This window comes from Nerophis ophidion, linkage group LG01, assembly GCF_033978795.1.
Source record: "Nerophis ophidion isolate RoL-2023_Sa linkage group LG01, RoL_Noph_v1.0, whole genome shotgun sequence".
NCBI classification, from domain to species: domain Eukaryota; kingdom Metazoa; phylum Chordata; class Actinopteri; order Syngnathiformes; family Syngnathidae; genus Nerophis; species Nerophis ophidion.
Genome location: NC_084611.1, coordinates 3663513 through 3682938, shown reverse-complemented (window position 1 = coordinate 3682938; position 19426 = coordinate 3663513). Strand labels below are relative to the sequence as shown.

Below are 19426 nucleotides of genomic sequence, written 5' to 3'. Positions count from 1 at the left end.
TGCACATGTATACCTAAAAGTGAGATAGTAGTTTACTTGACGCTATCTTCTTTGAATGCTAACTGTTAACATGCTAACAATAGCGTACTACTATTTTTTCCCCCTAGTTCATTGGTATACATTTAAAAGTCATTTATAGCGTTACTTACTGCAAGTTAACTAGCGTTTTCATGTTAGCATGTTAGCATGCTAACATTACCGTGTTATCTTTTAAGCGATAACTTTGCAGGAATACACGTACGAGTCAGGTATTTTGTCGATTGACGCTATCTTGTTGCCATAGTAGCCCATTAAATATCAACATGGTAGCATTTTAGCCACATTCGCTACGGCATTTAGCGGTGATAGGGCTGGTAACCCAAATTTCAGATAGCAACCTAAAGTACAACAAACAGTCAAAATAAAAATCTTATGCCGTAGCCTTTTAGCAAATTGTGCACATGTATACCTAAACGTGATATAGTAGTTTACTTGACGCTATCTTCTTTGAATGCTAACTGTTAACATGCTAACAATAGCGTACTACTATTTGTCCCCCTAGTTCATTGGTATACATTTAAAAGTCTATTATAGCGTTACTTACTGCAAGTTAACTAGCGTTTTCATGTTAGCATTTTAGCATGCTAACATTACCGTGTTATCTTTTAAGCGATAACTTTGCAGAAATACACGTAAGAGTCAGGTATTTTGTCGATTGACGCTATCTTGTTGCCATAGTGGCCCATTAAATATCAACATGGTAACATTTTAGCCACATTCGCTACAGCATTTAGCGGTGATAGGGCTGGTAACCCAAATTTCAGATAGCAACCTAAGGTACAACAAATAGTCAAAAGAAAAATCTTATGCCGTAGCCTTTTAGCAAATTTTGCACATGTATACCTAAAAGTGATATAGTAGTTTACTTGACGCTATCTTCTTTGAATGCTAACTATTAACATGCTAACATTAGCGTAGTACTGTTTTTCCCCTAGTTCATTGGTATACATTTAAAAGTCTATTATAGCGTTACTTACTGCAAGTTAACTAGCGTTTTCATGTTAGCATATTAGCATGCTAACATTACCGTGTTATCTTTTAAGCGATAACTTTGTGTTATCTTTTAAGCGATAACTTTGCAGGAATACACGTACGTGTCAGGTATCTTGTTGCCATAGTAGCCCATTAAATATCAACATGGTAACATTTTAGCCACATTCGCTACGGCATTTAGCGGTGATAGGGCTGGTAACCCAAATTTCAGATAGCAACCTAAGGTACAACAAATAGTCAAAAGAAAAATCTTATGCCGTAGCCTTTTAGCAAATTTTGCACATGTATACCTAAAAGTGATATAGTAGTTTACTTGACGCTATCTTCTTTGAATGCTAACTGTTAACATGCTAACATTAGCGTAATACTATTTTTTTTTCCGTAGTTCATTGGTATACATTTAAAAGTCATTTATAGCGTTACTTAGTGCAAGTTAACTAGCGTTTTCATGTTAGCATATTAGCATGCTAACATTACCGTGTTATCTTTTAAGCGATAACTTTGCAGGAATACACGTACGAGTCAGGTATTTTGTCGATTGGCGCAATCTTGTTGCCATAGTAGCACAGTAAATATCAACATGGTGGCATTTTAGCCACATTCGCTACGGCATTTAGCGGTGATGGGGCTGGTAACCCAAATTTCAGATAGCAACCTAAGGTACAACAAATAGTCAAAATAAAAATCTTATGCCGTAGCCTTTTAGCAAATTTTGCACATGTATACCTAAAAGTGGTATAGTAGTTTACTTGACGCTATCTTCTTTGAATGCTAACTTAACATGCTAACAATAGCGTACTACTACTTTTCCCCCTAGTTCATTGGTATACATTTAAAAGTCATTTATAGCATTACTTACTGCAAGTTAACTAGCGTTTTCATGTTAGCATATTAGCATGCTAACATTAGCGTGTTATCTTTTAAGCGATAACTTTGTGTTATCTTTTAAGCAATAACTTTGCAGGAATACACGTACGTGTCAGGTATCTTGTTGCCATAGTAGCCCATTAAATATCAACATGGTAACATTTTAGCCACATTCGCTACGGCATTTAGCGGTGATAGGGCTGGTAACCCAAATTTCAGATAGCAACCTAAAGTACAACAAATAGTCAAAATAAAAATCTTATGCCGTAGCCTTTTAGCAAATTTTGCACATGTATACCTAAAAGTGGTATAGTAGTTTACTTGACGCTATCTTCTTTGAATGCTAACTTAACATGCTAACAATAGCGTACTACTACTTTTCCCCCTAGTTCATTGGTATACATTTAAAAGTCATTTATTGCGTTACTTACTGCAAGTTAACTAGCGTTTACATGTTAGCATATTAGCATGCTAACATTACCGTGTTCTCTTTTAAGCGATAACTTTGCAGGAATACATATAAGAGTCAGGTATTTTGTCGATTGACGCTATCTTGTTGCCATAGTAGCCCATTAAATATCAACATGGTAGCATTTTAGCCACATTCTCTACGGCATTTAGCGGTGATAGGGCTGGTAACCCAAATTTCAGATAGCAACCTAAGGTACAACAAATAGCCAAAAGAAAAATCTTATGCCGTAGCCTTTTAGCAAATTGTGCACATGTATACCTAAAAGTGTTATAGCAGTTTACTTGACGCTATCTTCTTTGAGTGCTAACTGTTAACATGCTAACATTAGCGTACTACTATTTTTCCCCCTAGTTCATTGGTATACATTTAGAAGTCATTTATAGCGTTACTTACTGCAAGTTAACTAGCGTTTTCATGTTAGCATATTAGCATGCTAACATTACCGTGTTATCTTTTAAGCGATAACTTTGCAGGAATACACGTACGAGTCAGGTATTTTGTCGATTGACGCTATCTTGTTGCCATAGTGGCTCATTAAATATCAACATGGTAGCATTTTAGCCACATTCGCTACGGCATTTAGCGGTGATAGGACTGGTAACCCAAATTTCAGATAGCAACCTAAAGTATAATAATTAGCTGAGAGACAGATCCTATGCGATAGCTTTTTAGCTAATTTGGCACATATACTTAAGAGTGATATAACTTGTTACTTGACGCTATTTTCTTTGAATGCTAACTGTTAACATGCTAACACTAGCGTACTGCTATTTTTCCCCCTAGTTCATTGGTATACATTTAAAAGTAATTTATAGCGTTACTTACTGCAAGTTTACTAATGTTAGCATGCTAACAATAACGTGTTATCTTTAAAGCTACAACTTTGCAGGAATACATGTTTACCTAAAAGTGATATAGTTGCTTACTTGACGCTATCTTCTTTGAATTCTAACTGTTAACATGCTAACACTAGCGTACTACTATTTTTCCCCCTAGTTCATTAGTATACATTTAAAAGTAATTTATAGCGTTACTTACTGCAAGTTTACTAACGTTTTAATGTTAGCATGTTAGCATGCTAACATTAACGTGTTATCTTTAGAGCTACAACTTTGCAGGAATACATGTATACCTAAAAGTGATATAGTTGCTTACTTTGCGTTATCTTCTTTGAACGCTAACTATTAACATGCTAACATTAGCATGCTATGATTTTTTTTTAAAATCTAAGTCACTTTTTATAATAAACGTCACTTATATTGTTAGTGCTACTCAACTAGCATTGAGATGTTAACTTGTTAGCATGCTAACATTACCATATTTTGTTTATTGATGCTATCTTGTTAGCATGGTAGAATGCTAATATTAAAATGCTAGCATTTTAGCCAGTTTCTACCTGTATTACTCAATCTTACTTGCTTTCTTCATTCACATGATTGTAAAAAAATGTTTTAAATGTAGCTACAAGCTGATGTTAGCATGTATGACCAGATGTTTTGGTTCAGTGTGACATTTGCTAAGTCAGCTAGCGCTTAAGAAAATTTGTAAACTGTTGGGAGCAAGCTAATTTCTATTGGTTAATTATCATCACACTTCAACACATCTAACGCTAATGCTGCCTTTTTGCTAGGTTAGCAAATTCAGTTGTGCAGAAGGTATAGTCGTACATTGTTGACCATCAGGTGCATGACGGTCTTGGGGACCAGGTCTTTGATGGTGCGATGGATGATGGACAGGTAGGAGTCCACCAGGTTCCTGACGATCTCCACCTGCCTCTCCAGTTGAGGGTCCAGACTGTGGATCTGTCCGTCCGTGTTGGAGTCCTCCACCTCCACCTGCAACGGCAGACGTCCGCCGGTTAGTGGTTAGCATGCTAACGAGATAGCGTCCCAGGGAACGATCGGGCGTCCCTGCCAAACGTCAACAACACCCGGTCAAGTAGCACGCTGACAAGATAGCGTCCCAGGGGAACGATAGGGGCGTCCGTGCCAAACATCAACAACACCCGGCGCGTTTTTCTCGGGTGAGCCACGAGCACTCACCTTGTCTTTATCCTGCCGAGGAAGAAGAAGAAGAGACAATTCAAGGTGTGACGCCGTCAGAGGAACATATTGCAATTATGCTAAATGAGGAAGGAGTACCACGGTGCGTTCAGGGTACACGCCTGCCCGTAGGAAAGATGCCTTCCAACTGTCCACCTCCTCCTGGGACTCACTGGCCAACTCCAACTGGCGGTAGTCCTTGTACACGTTCCTGAAATGTACACCGACACACATGTTATGCTAACATGCTAGCATGCTAACATTGGGGCCAAATTCATACATTAATATCTTCACTTTCTGCTTTCTCAAGTTAGCATGCTAACACTAAAATTTTATATTTGTAATCAATTTGGCAGGAGTTAAATGCTCATTAGCATGCTAACTATTCACATGCTAAACTCGCCATTCTAGCATTTCCCCCGAATGTTGTTGATATACACCAAAAATGCGTAAATTATATTGTTTTATGCTAACCTGGTGGCAAAAGACACACATTTATAAGAAAGCTTTTTACTGTTGGCGATTTTATAATAATATTTGGAATTTTACTTGGCAAAATTATGACAAAAAGTCATAATTTTACTCAAACAATTTCACTATTTTACAAGAACAACAAAACTCAAAAATCAGACTTTTATATGACAAATGTCACCATTTTGCATTAAAAAGTAGTAATTTTATGAGAATATATTGCAATATTACAGAAATGTAAAAATTTTGAGAACTTGTTATTTCATATGTTTTTTTTGTTGTTTTTAAATTCTATTTCATATGTTGACCAAAGGGGGTGCATTTCAATTTCTTCCACGTACTTGTTATTTCATTAGTTGACCAGAGGGGGAGCACTTCACATTTTTACACACACACTTGTTATTTCATATGTTGACCAAAGGGGGTGCATTTCAATTTCTTACACACACTTGTTATTTCATATGTTGACCAGAGGGGGAGCACTTCACATTTTTACACACACTTGTTATTTCATATGTTGGCCAGAGAGGGCACATTTCAATTTCTTACACACACTTGTTATTTCATGTTTTTTGGGTTTTTTTTGTTTTAAATTTTATTTCATATGTTGACCAAAGGGGGTGCATTTCAACTTCTTCCACATACTTGTTATTTCATAAGTTGACCAGAGGGGGAGCACTTCACATTTTTACACACACACACTTGTTATTTCATATGTTGACCGAAGGGGGGCACATTTCAATTTCTTCCACATACTTGTTGTTTCATATGTCTTTTTTTTTGTTTGTTTTAAATTTTATTTCATATGTTGACCAAAGGGGGTGCATTTCTATTTCTTCCACGTACTTGTTGTTTCATATGTTGACCAGAGGGGGAGCACTTCAAATTTTTACACAAACTTGTTATTTCATATGTTGACCAGAGGGGGAGCACTTCATATTTTTACACACACTTGTTATTTTATATGTTGGCCGGAGAGGACGCATTTCAATTTCTTACACACGCTTGTTATTTCATATGTTGTTTTTTTTTGTTTGTTTTAAATTTTATTTCATATGTTGACCAAAGGGGGTGCATTTCAATTTCTTTCACGTACTTGTTATTTCATTAGTTGACCAGAGAGGGAACACTTCACATTTTTACACACACTTGTTATTTCATATGTTGACCTAAGGGGGGCACATTTCAATTTCTTCCACATACTTGTTATTTCATTAGTTGACCAGAGGGGGAGAACTTCACATTTTTACACACACTTGTTATTTCATATGTTGGCCAGAGGGGGCGCATTTCAATTCCTTACACACACTTGTTATTTCATATGTTTTTTTTTGTTTGTTTTAAATTTTATTTCATATGTTGACCAAAGGGGGTGCATTTCAACTTCTTCCACATACTTGTTATTTCATAAGTTGACCAGAGGGGGAGCACTTCACATTTTTACACACACACTTGTTATTTCATATGTTGACCTAAGGGGGGGGCGCATTTCAATTTCTTCCACATACTTGTTGTTTCATATGTTGACCAGAGGGGGAGCACTTCACATTTTTACACACACTTGTTATTTCATATGTTGGCCAGAGGGGGCGCATTTCAATTTCTGACACACACTTGTTATTTCATATGTTTTTTTTGTTTGTTTGTTTTAAATGTTATTTCATATGTTGACCAAGGGGGGTGCATTTCAATTTCTTCCACACACTTGTTGTTTCATATGTTGACCAGAGGGGGAGCACTTCAAATTTTTACACAAACCTGTTATTTCGTATGTTGACCAGAGGGGGAGCACTTCACATTTTTACACACACTTGTTATTTCATATGTTGACCAAAAGGGGTGCATTTCAATTTCTTCCACATACTTGTTATTTCATTAGTTGACCAGAGGGGGAGCACTTCACATTTTTACACACACTTGTTATTTCATATGTTGACCTAAGGGGGTGCATTTCAATTTCTTCCACATACTTGTTATTTCATTAGTTGACCAGAGGGGGAGTACTTCACATTTTTACACACACTTGTTATTTCATATGTTGACCAGAGGGGGCGCATTTCAATTTCTTCCACATACTTGTTATTTCATTAGTTGACCAGAGGGGGAGCACTTCACATTTTTACACACACACTTGTTATTTCATATGTTGACCTAAGGGGGCGCATTTCAATTTCTTCCACATACTTGTTGTTTCATATGTTGACCAGAAGGGGAGCACTTCACATTTTTACACACACTTGTTATTTCATATGTTGACCAGAGGGGGAGCACTTCACATTTTTGCACACACTTGTTATTTCATATGTTGACCAGAGGGGGAGCACTTCACATTTTTACACACACACTTGTTATTTCATATGTTGACCAGAGGGGGAGCACTTCACATTTTTACACACACACTTGTTATTTCATATGTTGACCAGAGGGGGAGCACTTTTAAAAGCGACACACAGTCAATGTGTAAAATCCCTCCTTTTTTTGGGACCATGTTGGTAGAATTCACCACCAGGGGTGCAAATTAGATTTTTTTGTTTTTTTGTGACGTGCTTAAGGCCGATGACAAAGGAGTCAAGGGCCACAGACGGCCCCTGTGCCGCACTTTGGACAACCCAGCTGTAGAAGCTAACAGTTAACGGCCACTATAGTCTTAGTAGCGTAGTGTATTTCTACATCCTGTGGTGCTAAAATCAGCTGTGAATGAACAGGGAAGTCCTTCTTTAGCTGCCATCTTGTTGTTTCATATATTGCTGCCTTGAACCTGTCAATGTTTACTTTTCTATGCACATTAAATCAATTTTAAAAATCCTGACTTTGGAGCAATGTTCACGGATTCTAGTATTTGTGTCTTATTAGATGCAGTGTTGTTGGGAGCATGTTCACACCTCCTCATATGGATGCTACTTTTCCTCCTTGCCGTCTCAAGAAGGGTGGAAATGCAAGAAGACACACACACACACACACACACACACACACACACACACACACACACACACACACACACACACACACACTCACCTGTGTTCGGTGTTGAAGAGAGCAAAGATGTGCTTGCTGGACATGAAACTCTTCTCGATGTCTTTGAGCTTGAGATGGTCGACAGGCAGCATGTACTTCTTCTCTTTCTCCTGCAGGGGGCGAGCAGCACAACACATGATGTACAGTATTTAATGAGTGATATTGACATGATGTACAGTATTTAATGAGTGATATTGACATGATGTACAGTATTTAATGAGTGATATTGACACGATGTACAGTATTTAATGAGTGATATTGACACGATGTACAGTATTTAATGAGTGATATTGACATGATGTACAGTATTTAATGAGTGATATTGACACGATGTATAGTATTTAATGAGTGATATTGACATGATGTACAGTATTTAATGAGTGATATTGACATGATGTACAGTATTTAATGAGTGATATTGACATGATGTATAGTATTTAATGAGTGATATTGACATGATGTACAGTATTTAATGAGTGATATTGACATGATGTACAGTATTTAATGTGTGATATTGACATGATGTACAGTATTTAATGAGTGATATTGACATGATGTACAGTATTTAATGAGTGATATTGACATGATGTACAGTATTTAATGAGTGATATTGACATGATGTACAGTATTTAATGAGTGATATTGACATGATGTACAGTATTTAATGTGTGATATTGACATGATGTACAGTATTTAATGAGTGATATTGACACAATGTACAGTATTTAATGAGTGATATTGACACGATGTACAGTATTTAATGAGTGATATTGACACAATGTACAGTATTTAATGAGTGATATTGACACGATGTACAGTATTTAATGAGTGATATTGACACAATGTACAGTATTTAATGAGTGATATTGACACGATGTACAGTATTTAATGAGTGATATTGACATGATGTACAGTATTTAATGAGTGATATTGACATGATGTAAAGTATTTAATGAGTGATATTGACATGATGTACAGTATTTAATGAGTGACATTGACACGATGTACAGTATTTAATGAGTGATATTGACATGATGTACAGTATTTAATGAGTGATATTGACATGATGTACAGTATTTAATGAGTGATATTGACATGATGTACAGTATTTAATGTGTGATATTGACATGATGTACAGTATTTAATGACTGATATTGACATGATGTACAGTGTTTAGTGAGTGATATTGACATGATGTACAGTATTTAATGAGTGATATTGACATGATGTAGAGTATTTAATGAGTGATATTGACATGATGTACAGTATTTAATGAGTGATATTGACATGATGTACAGTATTTAATGAGTGATATTGACACGATGTACAGTATTTAATGAGTGATATTGACATGATGTAGAGTATTTAATGAGTGATATTGACATGATGTACAGTATTTAATGTGTGATATTGACATGATGTACAGTATTTAATGAGTGATATTGACATGATGTACAGTATTTAATGAGTGATATTGACATGATGTACAGTATTTAATGTGTGATATTGACATGATGTACAGTATTTAATGTGTGATATTGACATGATGTACAGTATTTAATGAGTGATATTGACATGATGTACAGTATTTAATGTGTGATATTGACATGATGTACAGTATTTAATGTGTGATATTGACATGATGTACAGTATTTAATGTGTGATATTGACATGATGTACAGTATTTAATGTGTGATATTGACATGATGTACAGTATTTAATGTGTGATATTGACACGATGTACAGTATTTAATGAGTGACATTGACATGATGTACAGTATTTAATGTGTGATATTGACACGATGTACAGTATTTAATGAGTGATATTGACACGATGTACAGTATTTAATGAGTGATATTGGCACGATGTACAGTATTTAATGAGTGATATTGACATGATGTACAGTATTTAATGAGTGATATTGACATGATGTACAGTATTTAATGAGTGATATTGACACGATGTACAGTATTTAATGAGTGATATTGGCACGATGTACAGTATTTAATGAGTGATATTGACATGATGTACATTATTTAATGAGTGATATTGACACGATGTACAGTATTTAATGAGTGATATTGACATGATGTACGGTATTTAATGTGTGATATTGACATGATGTACAGTATTTAATTAGTGATATTGACATGATGTACAGTATTTAATGAGTGATATTGACACGATGTACAGTATTTAATGAGTGATATTGACATGATGTACAGTATTTAATGTGTGATATTGACATGATGTACAGTATTTAATGAGTGATATTGACATGATGTACAGTATTTAATGTGTGATATTGACATGATGTACAGTATTTAATGTGTGATATTGACATGATGTACAGTATTTAATGAGTGATATTGACATGATGTACAGTATTTAATGTGTGATATTGACATGATGTACAGTATTTAATGAGTGATATTGACATGATGTACAGTATTTAATGAGTGATATTGACATGATGTACAGTATTTAATGAGTGATATTGACATGATGTACAGTATTTAATGTGTGATATTGACATGATGTACAGTATTTAATGAGTGACATTGACATGATGTACAGTATTTAATGAGTGATATTGACATGATGTACAGTATTTAATGAGTGATATTAAAATGATGTACAGTATTTAATGAGTGATATTGACACGATGTACAGTATTTAATGTGCGATATTGACACAATGTACAGTATTTAATGAGTGATATTGACATGATGTACAGTATTTAATGAGTGATATTGACATGATGTACAGTATTTAATGAGTGATATTGACACGATGTACAGTATTTAATGAGTGATATTGACATGATGTACAGTATTTAATGAGTGATATTGACATGATGTACAGTATTTAATGAGTGATATTGACATGATGTACAGTATTTAATGAGTGATATTGACACGATGTACAGTATTTAATGAGTGATATTGACACGATGTACAGTATTTAATGAGTGATATTGACATGATGTACAGTATTTAATGAGTGATATTGACACGATGTACAGTATTTAATGAGTGATATTGACATGATGTACAGTATTTAATGAGTGATATTGACATGATGTACAGTATTTAATGAGTGATATTGACAAGTGTGTGTGTGCTGGTTACCTCGTCATCTTTGTACCAGGACAAGGTCTCGGCGGTCAGAACAAACCAGTACTCCTTGGCTCCGCCCTTCATGATGCTGATGTTGTTGATGGTCAGCCAGCCTTTGCGGATCACCTGCGGGCAAGGTGTGTGGGCAAGGTGTGTGTGTGTGCGTGTGTGTGTGTGTGTGTGTGTGGGCAAGCTGATGACGTGGTGGAGGAGCGGCACTCACCATGATCTCATCCTGTCAACACAAGCGACAAAGCGTCAAGACCAGGTGTGGCTCCACAGGTCACATGACCCAACTCACCTGAGTCCCGCTGGCCTTCTTCTTGTTGGCCTGACTGCTCTTCTGCTGAGCACTGACACACACACACACACACACACACACACACACACACACACACACACACACACAGTTATATTGCATTGTCATAGTTATATTGCATTGTTATAGTTATATTGAATTGTTATAGTTATATTGTATTGTTATAGTTATATTGTTATAGTTATATTGTATTGTTATAGTTGTATTGAATTGTTATAGTTATATTGAATTGTTATAGTTATATTGTATTGTTATAGTTATATTGTTATAGTTATATTGTATTGTTATAGTTATATTGCATTGTTAAAGTTATATTGCATTGTTATAGTTATATTGTATTGTTATAGTTATATTGTATTGTTATAGTTATATTGAATTGTTATAGTTGTATTGTATTGTGTCCTTCATGACTATATCTCACTTTGCAAAGCCAATGAAGTCTTCATGGTTGGTGTTGATGTACGCCAACTCAATGTCCACCAGCAGCATCACCTGGGAGACACACAAGTCCACAAGTCCATGGAGTCGAGGTCTAAGTCCGTCTCAGACCGGCCCCCCATGAGCATGCAAAAGTCATAATGTTAGCTTTTTGCTCATTTTCAAAGGTGTAAATATTAAAGTCACATATTTTGCTCATTGGCGTTATATGCTAAGTCATTATTGTTGATGTGGACTCAATGCTATGCTATCTTGCTAGCCTGTTAACCTTTGATGTTAGCATGCTAAAGGTTTTAGCATACTAATGTTACTATACTATGTTGACTAATTTACAGGTACACACCTAAAAGTTACATATTTTGTAAATCGATGTTCTCTTGTTTGCATGCTAACTGTTCACATAGTCACATTCTTACAATAACATGCTATCATTTTAGCAAGTATTGTCGCTATACACCCACAAGTTTGTTAATTGATGCTAGCTCGTTAACATACTGACAGTAAGCATATTAGTACTTAATGTTAGCATGCAAAAGTTTTTAGCATGCTAACATGCTAATATGCTAATGTTACTATACTATGTTGACTAATTTACAGGTACACCCCAAAAGTTGTGTGTTTTGTAAATCGATACTCTCTTGTTTGCATGCTAACTGTTCACATAGTCACATTCTAACGTTAACATGCTATCATTTTAGCAAGTATTGTCGCTATACATGATGCTATCTCGTTAACTTATGACAGACATATTAGTATATAATGTCAGCATGCTAAAAGTTTTACCAAATTGACAAACACATATGTCGCTAAAATGGTTACTTAGCGTACTTTACTTACATTATAATGTTAGCATGCTAACATTAGCATTCTAGCGTTTCACTAATTGCGCAAATTTTTTGAAAAAAAAAACCCTGAACGTTTACACTTTTATTCTGAAAGCCTACGTTGCACTACTTATGTACGTTCGGTACCAGGTACTTTGGTAGCAGGTACTGTGGTAGCATGTACTGTGGTAGCAGGTATTTTGGTAGCAGGTACTTTGGTAGCAGGTACTGTGGTAGCATGTACTGTGGTAGCAGGTATTTTGGTAGCAAGTACTTTGGTAGCAGGTACTTTGGTAGCAGGTACTGTGGTAGCATGTACTGTGGTAGCAGGTATTTTGGTAGCATGTACTTTGGTAGCAAGTACTGTGGTAGCAGGTACTGTGGTACCAAAGCACAAAGAGACAGGTGAAGCTTACCTGGCCTTTGGTGCGACTTTCTCTGTCTCGGATGTGCTGAGTGACGATTCTCTCCATCTCCTCGCGCAGCATTGGGTACTGAGCTAACTGCACACATAGTAGTAGTAGTAGTAGTAGTAGTAGTAGTAGTAGTAGTAGTAGTAGTAGTAGTAGTAGTAGTAGTACTGAGCTAACTGCACACATAGTAGTAGTAGTAGTAGTAGTAGTAGTAGTAGTAGTAGTAGTAGTAGTAGTAGTAGTAGTAGTAGTACTGAGCTAACTGCACACATAGTAGTAGTAGTAGTAGTAGTAGTAGTAGTAGTACTGAGATAACTGCACACATAGTAGTAGTAGTAGTAGTAGTAGTAGTAGTAGTAGTAGTAGTACTGAGCTAACTGCACACATAGTAGTAGTAGTAGTAGTAGTAGTAGTAGTAGTAGTAGTAGTAGTAGTAGTACTGAGCTAACTGCACACATAGTAGTAGTAGTAGTAGTAGTAGTAGTAGTAGTAGTAGTAGTAGTACTGAGCTAACTGCACACATAGTAGTAGTAGTAGTAGTAGTAGTAGTAGTAGTAGTAGTAGTAGTACTGAGCTAACTGCACACATAGTAGTAGTAGTAGTAGTAGTAGTAGTAGTAGTAGTAGTAGTAGTACTGAGCTAACTGCACACATAGTAGTAGTAGTAGTAGTAGTAGTAGTAGTAGTAGTAGTAGTAGTACTGAGCTAACTGCACACATAGTAGTAGTAGTAGTAGTAGTAGTAGTAGTAGTAGTAGTAGTAGTACTGAGCTAACTGCACACATAGTAGTAGTAGTAGTAGTAGTAGTAGTAGTAGTAGTAGTAGTAGTAGTAGTAGTAGTAGTAGTAGTAGTACTGAGCTAACTGCACACATAGTAGTAGTAGTAGTAGTAGTAGTAGTAGTACTGAGCTAACTGCACACATAGTAGTAGTAGTAGTAGTAGTAGTAGTAGTAGTAGTACTGAGCTAACTGCACACATAGTAGTAGTAGTAGTAGTAGTAGTAGTAGTAGTAGTAGTACTGAGCTAACTGCACACATAGTAGTAGTAGTAGTAGTAGTAGTAGTAGTAGTAGTACTGAGCTAACTGCACACATAGTAGTAGTAGTAGTAGTAGTAGTAGTAGTAGTAGTAGTAGTAGTAGTAGTAATAGTAGTAGTAGTAGTAGTAGTAGTAGTAGTAGTAGTAGTAGTAATAGTAGTAGTAGTAGTAGTAGTAGTAGTAGTAATAGTAGTAGTAGTAGTAGTAGTAGTAGTACTGAGCTAACTGCACACATAGTAGTAGTAGTAGTAGTAGTAGTAGTAGTAGTAGTAGTAGTAGTAGTAGTAATAGTAGTAGTAGTAGTAGTAGTAGTAGTAGTAATAGTAGTAGTAGTAGTAGTAGTAGTAGTAGTAGTAGTACTGAGCTAACTGCACACATAGTAGTAGTACTAGTAGTAGTAGTAGTAGTGGTCATGTGAGATGTAGTAGTGTTGATAGTATAGTAGTAGTAGTAGTAGTGTTGATAGTATAGTAGTAGTAGAGTCATGTGAGATGTAGTAGTGTTGATAGTATAGTAGTAGTAGTAGTAGTGTTGATAGTATAGTAGTAGTAGTAGTAGAGTCATGTGAGGTGTACTATTACCTTGAGTGCACAGAGCCTGACAGTGTTGACTAACTCATTGATCACCAAGTCGATGCACTTGTGACACGGCTCCTTCAGTGTGCTGATCAGACGCTTCACGATGGTCTCGAACGCCATGTCGGGGGTGAACAGACCCGTCCTGCAACACAACACACACATTACACACACACACACACACACGCACAACACACACTTACACACACACACACACGCACAACACACACTTACACATACCCATATACGTATACATACACACACAAACAGTGTACACACATTCATACACACACACACGCACACACACACACTTACACTTACACGTATACATACACACACAAACAGTGTACACACATTCATACACACACACACACAAACACACGCACACACACACAAACACACGCACACACACACATACACCTTCACATTAACATACACTTACACTTTTACATTTTATACACATACACACATACGCGTTCACATACACACACATACAATTACACTTACACGTATACATACACATACACACATTGTACACACACACACGTACACACATTTTACACACACACACATTACACACACACGCACACACATACACACACATTCACATTAACATACACTTATACTTTTAATTTAATTTAAATTTTTAAAAACAAACACACACACACATACACGCACACACACATAAGCACACATTCATACACACACACACACAAACACGTTCACATTAACATACACTTTTACATTTTTATACACATACACACATTCACATACATATGTACATACACGCACACACATTACACACACACACACATACACACACACACATTCACATTAACATACACTTACAATTTTAATTTAATTTAAATTTTTATACACACACATAAGCACACATACATACACACACACACACACACACACACACAAACAAGTTCACATTAACATACACTTTTACATTTTTATACACTTACACACACATTCACATACATATGCACACACACGCACACACATTACGCACACACACATAAGCACACATACATACACACACACAAACACGTTCACATTAACATACACTTTTACATTTTTATACACATACACACATTCACATACATATGCACATACACGCTCACACATTACACACACACACACACACGCGCACACACGCACGATCACATATACTTACACGTACAGATATACATACACACACATCACACACACACATATAAGCACACATATATACACACACAAACACAATCACATTAACATACACATATAGACATACACACACACGCATTACACACACACATTCACATATACTTACACGTAGATATACATACATCACACACACACACATATAAGCACACATATATACACACACAAACACAATCACATTAACATACACATATATACATACACACACACGCATTACACACACACACACACACACACGCATACACGCGCACACACACATTCACATATACTTACACGTAGATATACATACACACACACATTACACACACGCTCACACACACATTACTCACACACACACGTTACACACACACACACGTTACAAACACACACACATTACACACACACGTTACAAACACACACACACACACACACACACACACACACACACACACACTGTCACCTGATGCCGTGAATGTTCTTGATAGCGTAGCTGATTTCTTTACGGAGAGTCTTCTCGTCACTCTCCAACTGGACACACACACACACACACACACACACACACACACACACACACACACACACACACACACACACACACACACACACACACACACGCAGGTTGATACCAAGCATGATGTCACCATGATATCATTGTGCTAAATAATAAAGTGTATACTTTAACAAGTTCGAAGGGGAATCGCTCGTGAAAGATGCGATTGATCTTGGCTCCTCCCGACAGCTCACAGGTGTCCACCTGGTCCCCGGAACCTTCTATCCGCTTTTCAAAGTCCACCGCAAACTGCTGCACCATCCTGTCTCACACACCATTTGTGTCAAGCAAATGTTTATTACTGGGAGGTGTGTGTGTGTGTGTGTGTGTACTGACTGCAGCAAGGCCTTGGTTTTGCGACCGGGGTCGTCGGGGTTGAAGTTCTTGTACTCGGACACTTCCTTCTCGATGGACAGCAGCTGGTTCTGGAGTTTGGTGCGTAACCCGGGCAAAGTGTCTCTGATGTGATTGGTCAGTTGCTGAGGAAGATCAAGCAGGGCATGAGAGGATCCAACTTTTGGACTTTTAGACCTTGCCAGAGCCGTGTTTCCAGAGACTAAGGCCGACTGGCTTTCAGAGTTGCTCCCAAACATGGCGCCATGTAGTCACCTGAGGGGTTTTTGACCAATCGTCAGCCAGACTCTCTCCGATTGGTCAAAAGCTCCTTACGTGACCAACTCTGAAACCGAGTTGGCCATCCGTCCATCTTCTTCCGCTTATCCGAGGTCAGCAACCTAAGCAGGGAAGACCAGACTTCCCTCTCCCCAGCCACTTCATCCAGCTCCTGCTGAGGGATCCCAAGGTGTTCCCAGGCCAGCCGGGAGACATAGTCTTCCCAACGTGTCCTGGGTCTTCCCCGTGGCCTCCTACCAGCTGGACGTGCCCTAAACACCTCCCTAGGGATGCGTTCAGGTGGCATCCTGACCAGATGCCTGAACCACCTCATCTGGCTCCTCTCCATGTGGAGGAGCAGCGGCTTTACTTTGAGTTCCTCCCGGATGAAAGAGCTTCTCACCCTATCTCTAAGGGAGAGACCCACCACCCGGCGGAGGAAACTCATTTTGTACCCGTGATCTTGTCCTTTCGGTCGTACACCCAAAGCTTGGGCATACTCTCTCTATACCTGACATGAACCCACCTGGTTGAGAACCTTCTGCAGGTGGGCAGTTCCCATACGGTCGGCCAGGTGGCGGTAGGACGCGTGGGACAAGAAGAACTTCCTCTCCGCCTGCAAGGCTGCCGTGATGTCTTTCCTGCCGTCAATGTCTTTCTGACTGCGGTTGACCACTCCGATGTAACCTGGTCATTTGGGGGCAGAGATCAGGGGTGAAGTCCTAGAAGCAGGAAGGACGGTACAAAGGAGAGACCAGGAGAGCTAAAAACTGGACTGATATAATCTAAGGGGACCCTGTAGATCTTGTACAAGATCTGACATAATCTATACTGAACCTTGTAAAACCTGTAGGCAACGTGATATAATCTAGGGCGATCCTGTTGACCTGACACAATCTAGAGTGGACCACGTAGAACCAGTAAGTGACTGGGACCTGTAGATCTTTTACAGAATCTGATATGATCTAAGGGTGACCCTGTAGAACCTGTGCGTGAGATGGCACAATTTAAAGAGGACCTTGTAGATCCCGCGTAATCCGGGCATGAGCTGACTCTCAATCTAGAGGGCACCCAGCAGAAGCTGAGACATAGTCTTGCCACAACCCCTCAGCCCCCGAGAACCAAAGCCAGGATCCGACGGTACCTCTGCGAAGCGGCAGAAGTTTGTTCTCCAGGATGTCTCTGGCATCGGTTCCTTCATCCATCAGGTCCAGTTTGGTGATGACTCCGATGGTCCTGAGACCTGCACACACACACAAAGATGAGTAAAGACCTGGGGTGTGTGAGGCGCAGCACGGCGAGCCGAACCACCTTGAGGGTCCACCTCCTTGGCGATCTTCAAGGCGTCGGAGTTGGCGAGGTCTGAGTTGGCGGGAGAGACGGCCAACAGGAGGCAGTTGTCCTTGGTGACAAACTGCATCAGCATGTCTCGGATCTGCTGCTCGATGTCGGCCGGCTGGTCTCCCACCGGGACTTTGGTCATCCCGGGGAGGTCCACCAGGGTGAGGTTCAACACTGGCCACACAGACACCTGCTTAACTCCGCCCAGGGGGAGGGGCTTGCTTGAGTGTTACCATTGGGCGAGTAGACTCTCAGGTTGATGGGAACTGGACTGATGCCTTTGTTTTGTCCCGTCACTCGCTCGGTTTCGGCCTCGATCTCAAGGCGGACTTCCTCGAAGTCTGTGAACTTTTTCCCTTTGCAGTGCAGGAACTCCGCGTACTCTGACCCGGGACATCATCATCGTCATCATCATCAATGACATCATCATCATCATCATCATCAATGACATCATCATCGTCATCAATGATGATGTCATTGATGCACACATAGTCATCATCATCATCATCATCACCATCATCATCAACACCATCCTCATCATCATCATCATCCCGATCATCATCATCACCATCATCATCATCCTCATCATCATCACCATCATCTTCCATCATCTCATCATCATCATCATCATCATCATCACCATCATCTTCATCACCACCATTACATCATCACCATCATCATCATCACATCACATCACCATCTTCACCATCATCTTCATCACCACCATTACATCATCACATCACCATCATCATCATCATCCTGATCATCATCATCACCATCATCTCATCATCATCATCATCATCATCATCACCATCATCAACACCATCCTCATCATCATCATCATCCCGATCATCATCATCACCATCATCATCATCCTCATCATCATCACCATCATCTTCATCACCACCATTACATCATCACCATCATCATCATCACATCACATCACCATCTTCACCATCATCTTCATCACCACCATTACATCATCACATCACCATCATCATCATCATCCTGATCATCATCATCACCATCATCTCATCATCATCATCATCACCATCATCAACACCATCCTCATCATCATCATCATCATCATCATCACCATCATCAACA

General features: G+C 38.4%; 1 protein-coding gene across 3 annotated transcripts in view; it reads right to left on the bottom strand.

Annotated features, from left to right (window-relative positions):
- The window catches only part of LOC133549075 (dynamin-1-like), a 42157-nt gene that overhangs the window by 18953 nt on the left and 3778 nt on the right, over positions 1–19426 (bottom strand). For all 3 annotated transcript variants that reach the window (XM_061894193.1, XM_061894200.1, XM_061894184.1), the window contains exons 3-19: positions 18553–18702; positions 18290–18493; positions 18123–18221; positions 17505–17665; positions 16703–16845; positions 16493–16628; positions 16277–16344; positions 14632–14770; positions 13017–13103; positions 11760–11830; positions 11321–11372; positions 11243–11254; positions 11032–11145; positions 7900–8009; positions 4513–4624; positions 4414–4425; positions 4039–4206 (exon numbers count right to left, since the gene is read on the bottom strand). In XM_061894193.1, the coding sequence (XP_061750177.1) occupies positions 4039–4206; positions 4414–4425; positions 4513–4624; positions 7900–8009; positions 11032–11145; positions 11243–11254; positions 11321–11372; positions 11760–11830; positions 13017–13103; positions 14632–14770; positions 16277–16344; positions 16493–16628; positions 16703–16845; positions 17505–17665; positions 18123–18221; positions 18290–18493; positions 18553–18702 (1838 nt within the window). The remainder of the gene's footprint in view (positions 1–4038; positions 4207–4413; positions 4426–4512; positions 4625–7899; positions 8010–11031; positions 11146–11242; positions 11255–11320; positions 11373–11759; positions 11831–13016; positions 13104–14631; positions 14771–16276; positions 16345–16492; positions 16629–16702; positions 16846–17504; positions 17666–18122; positions 18222–18289; positions 18494–18552; positions 18703–19426) is intronic.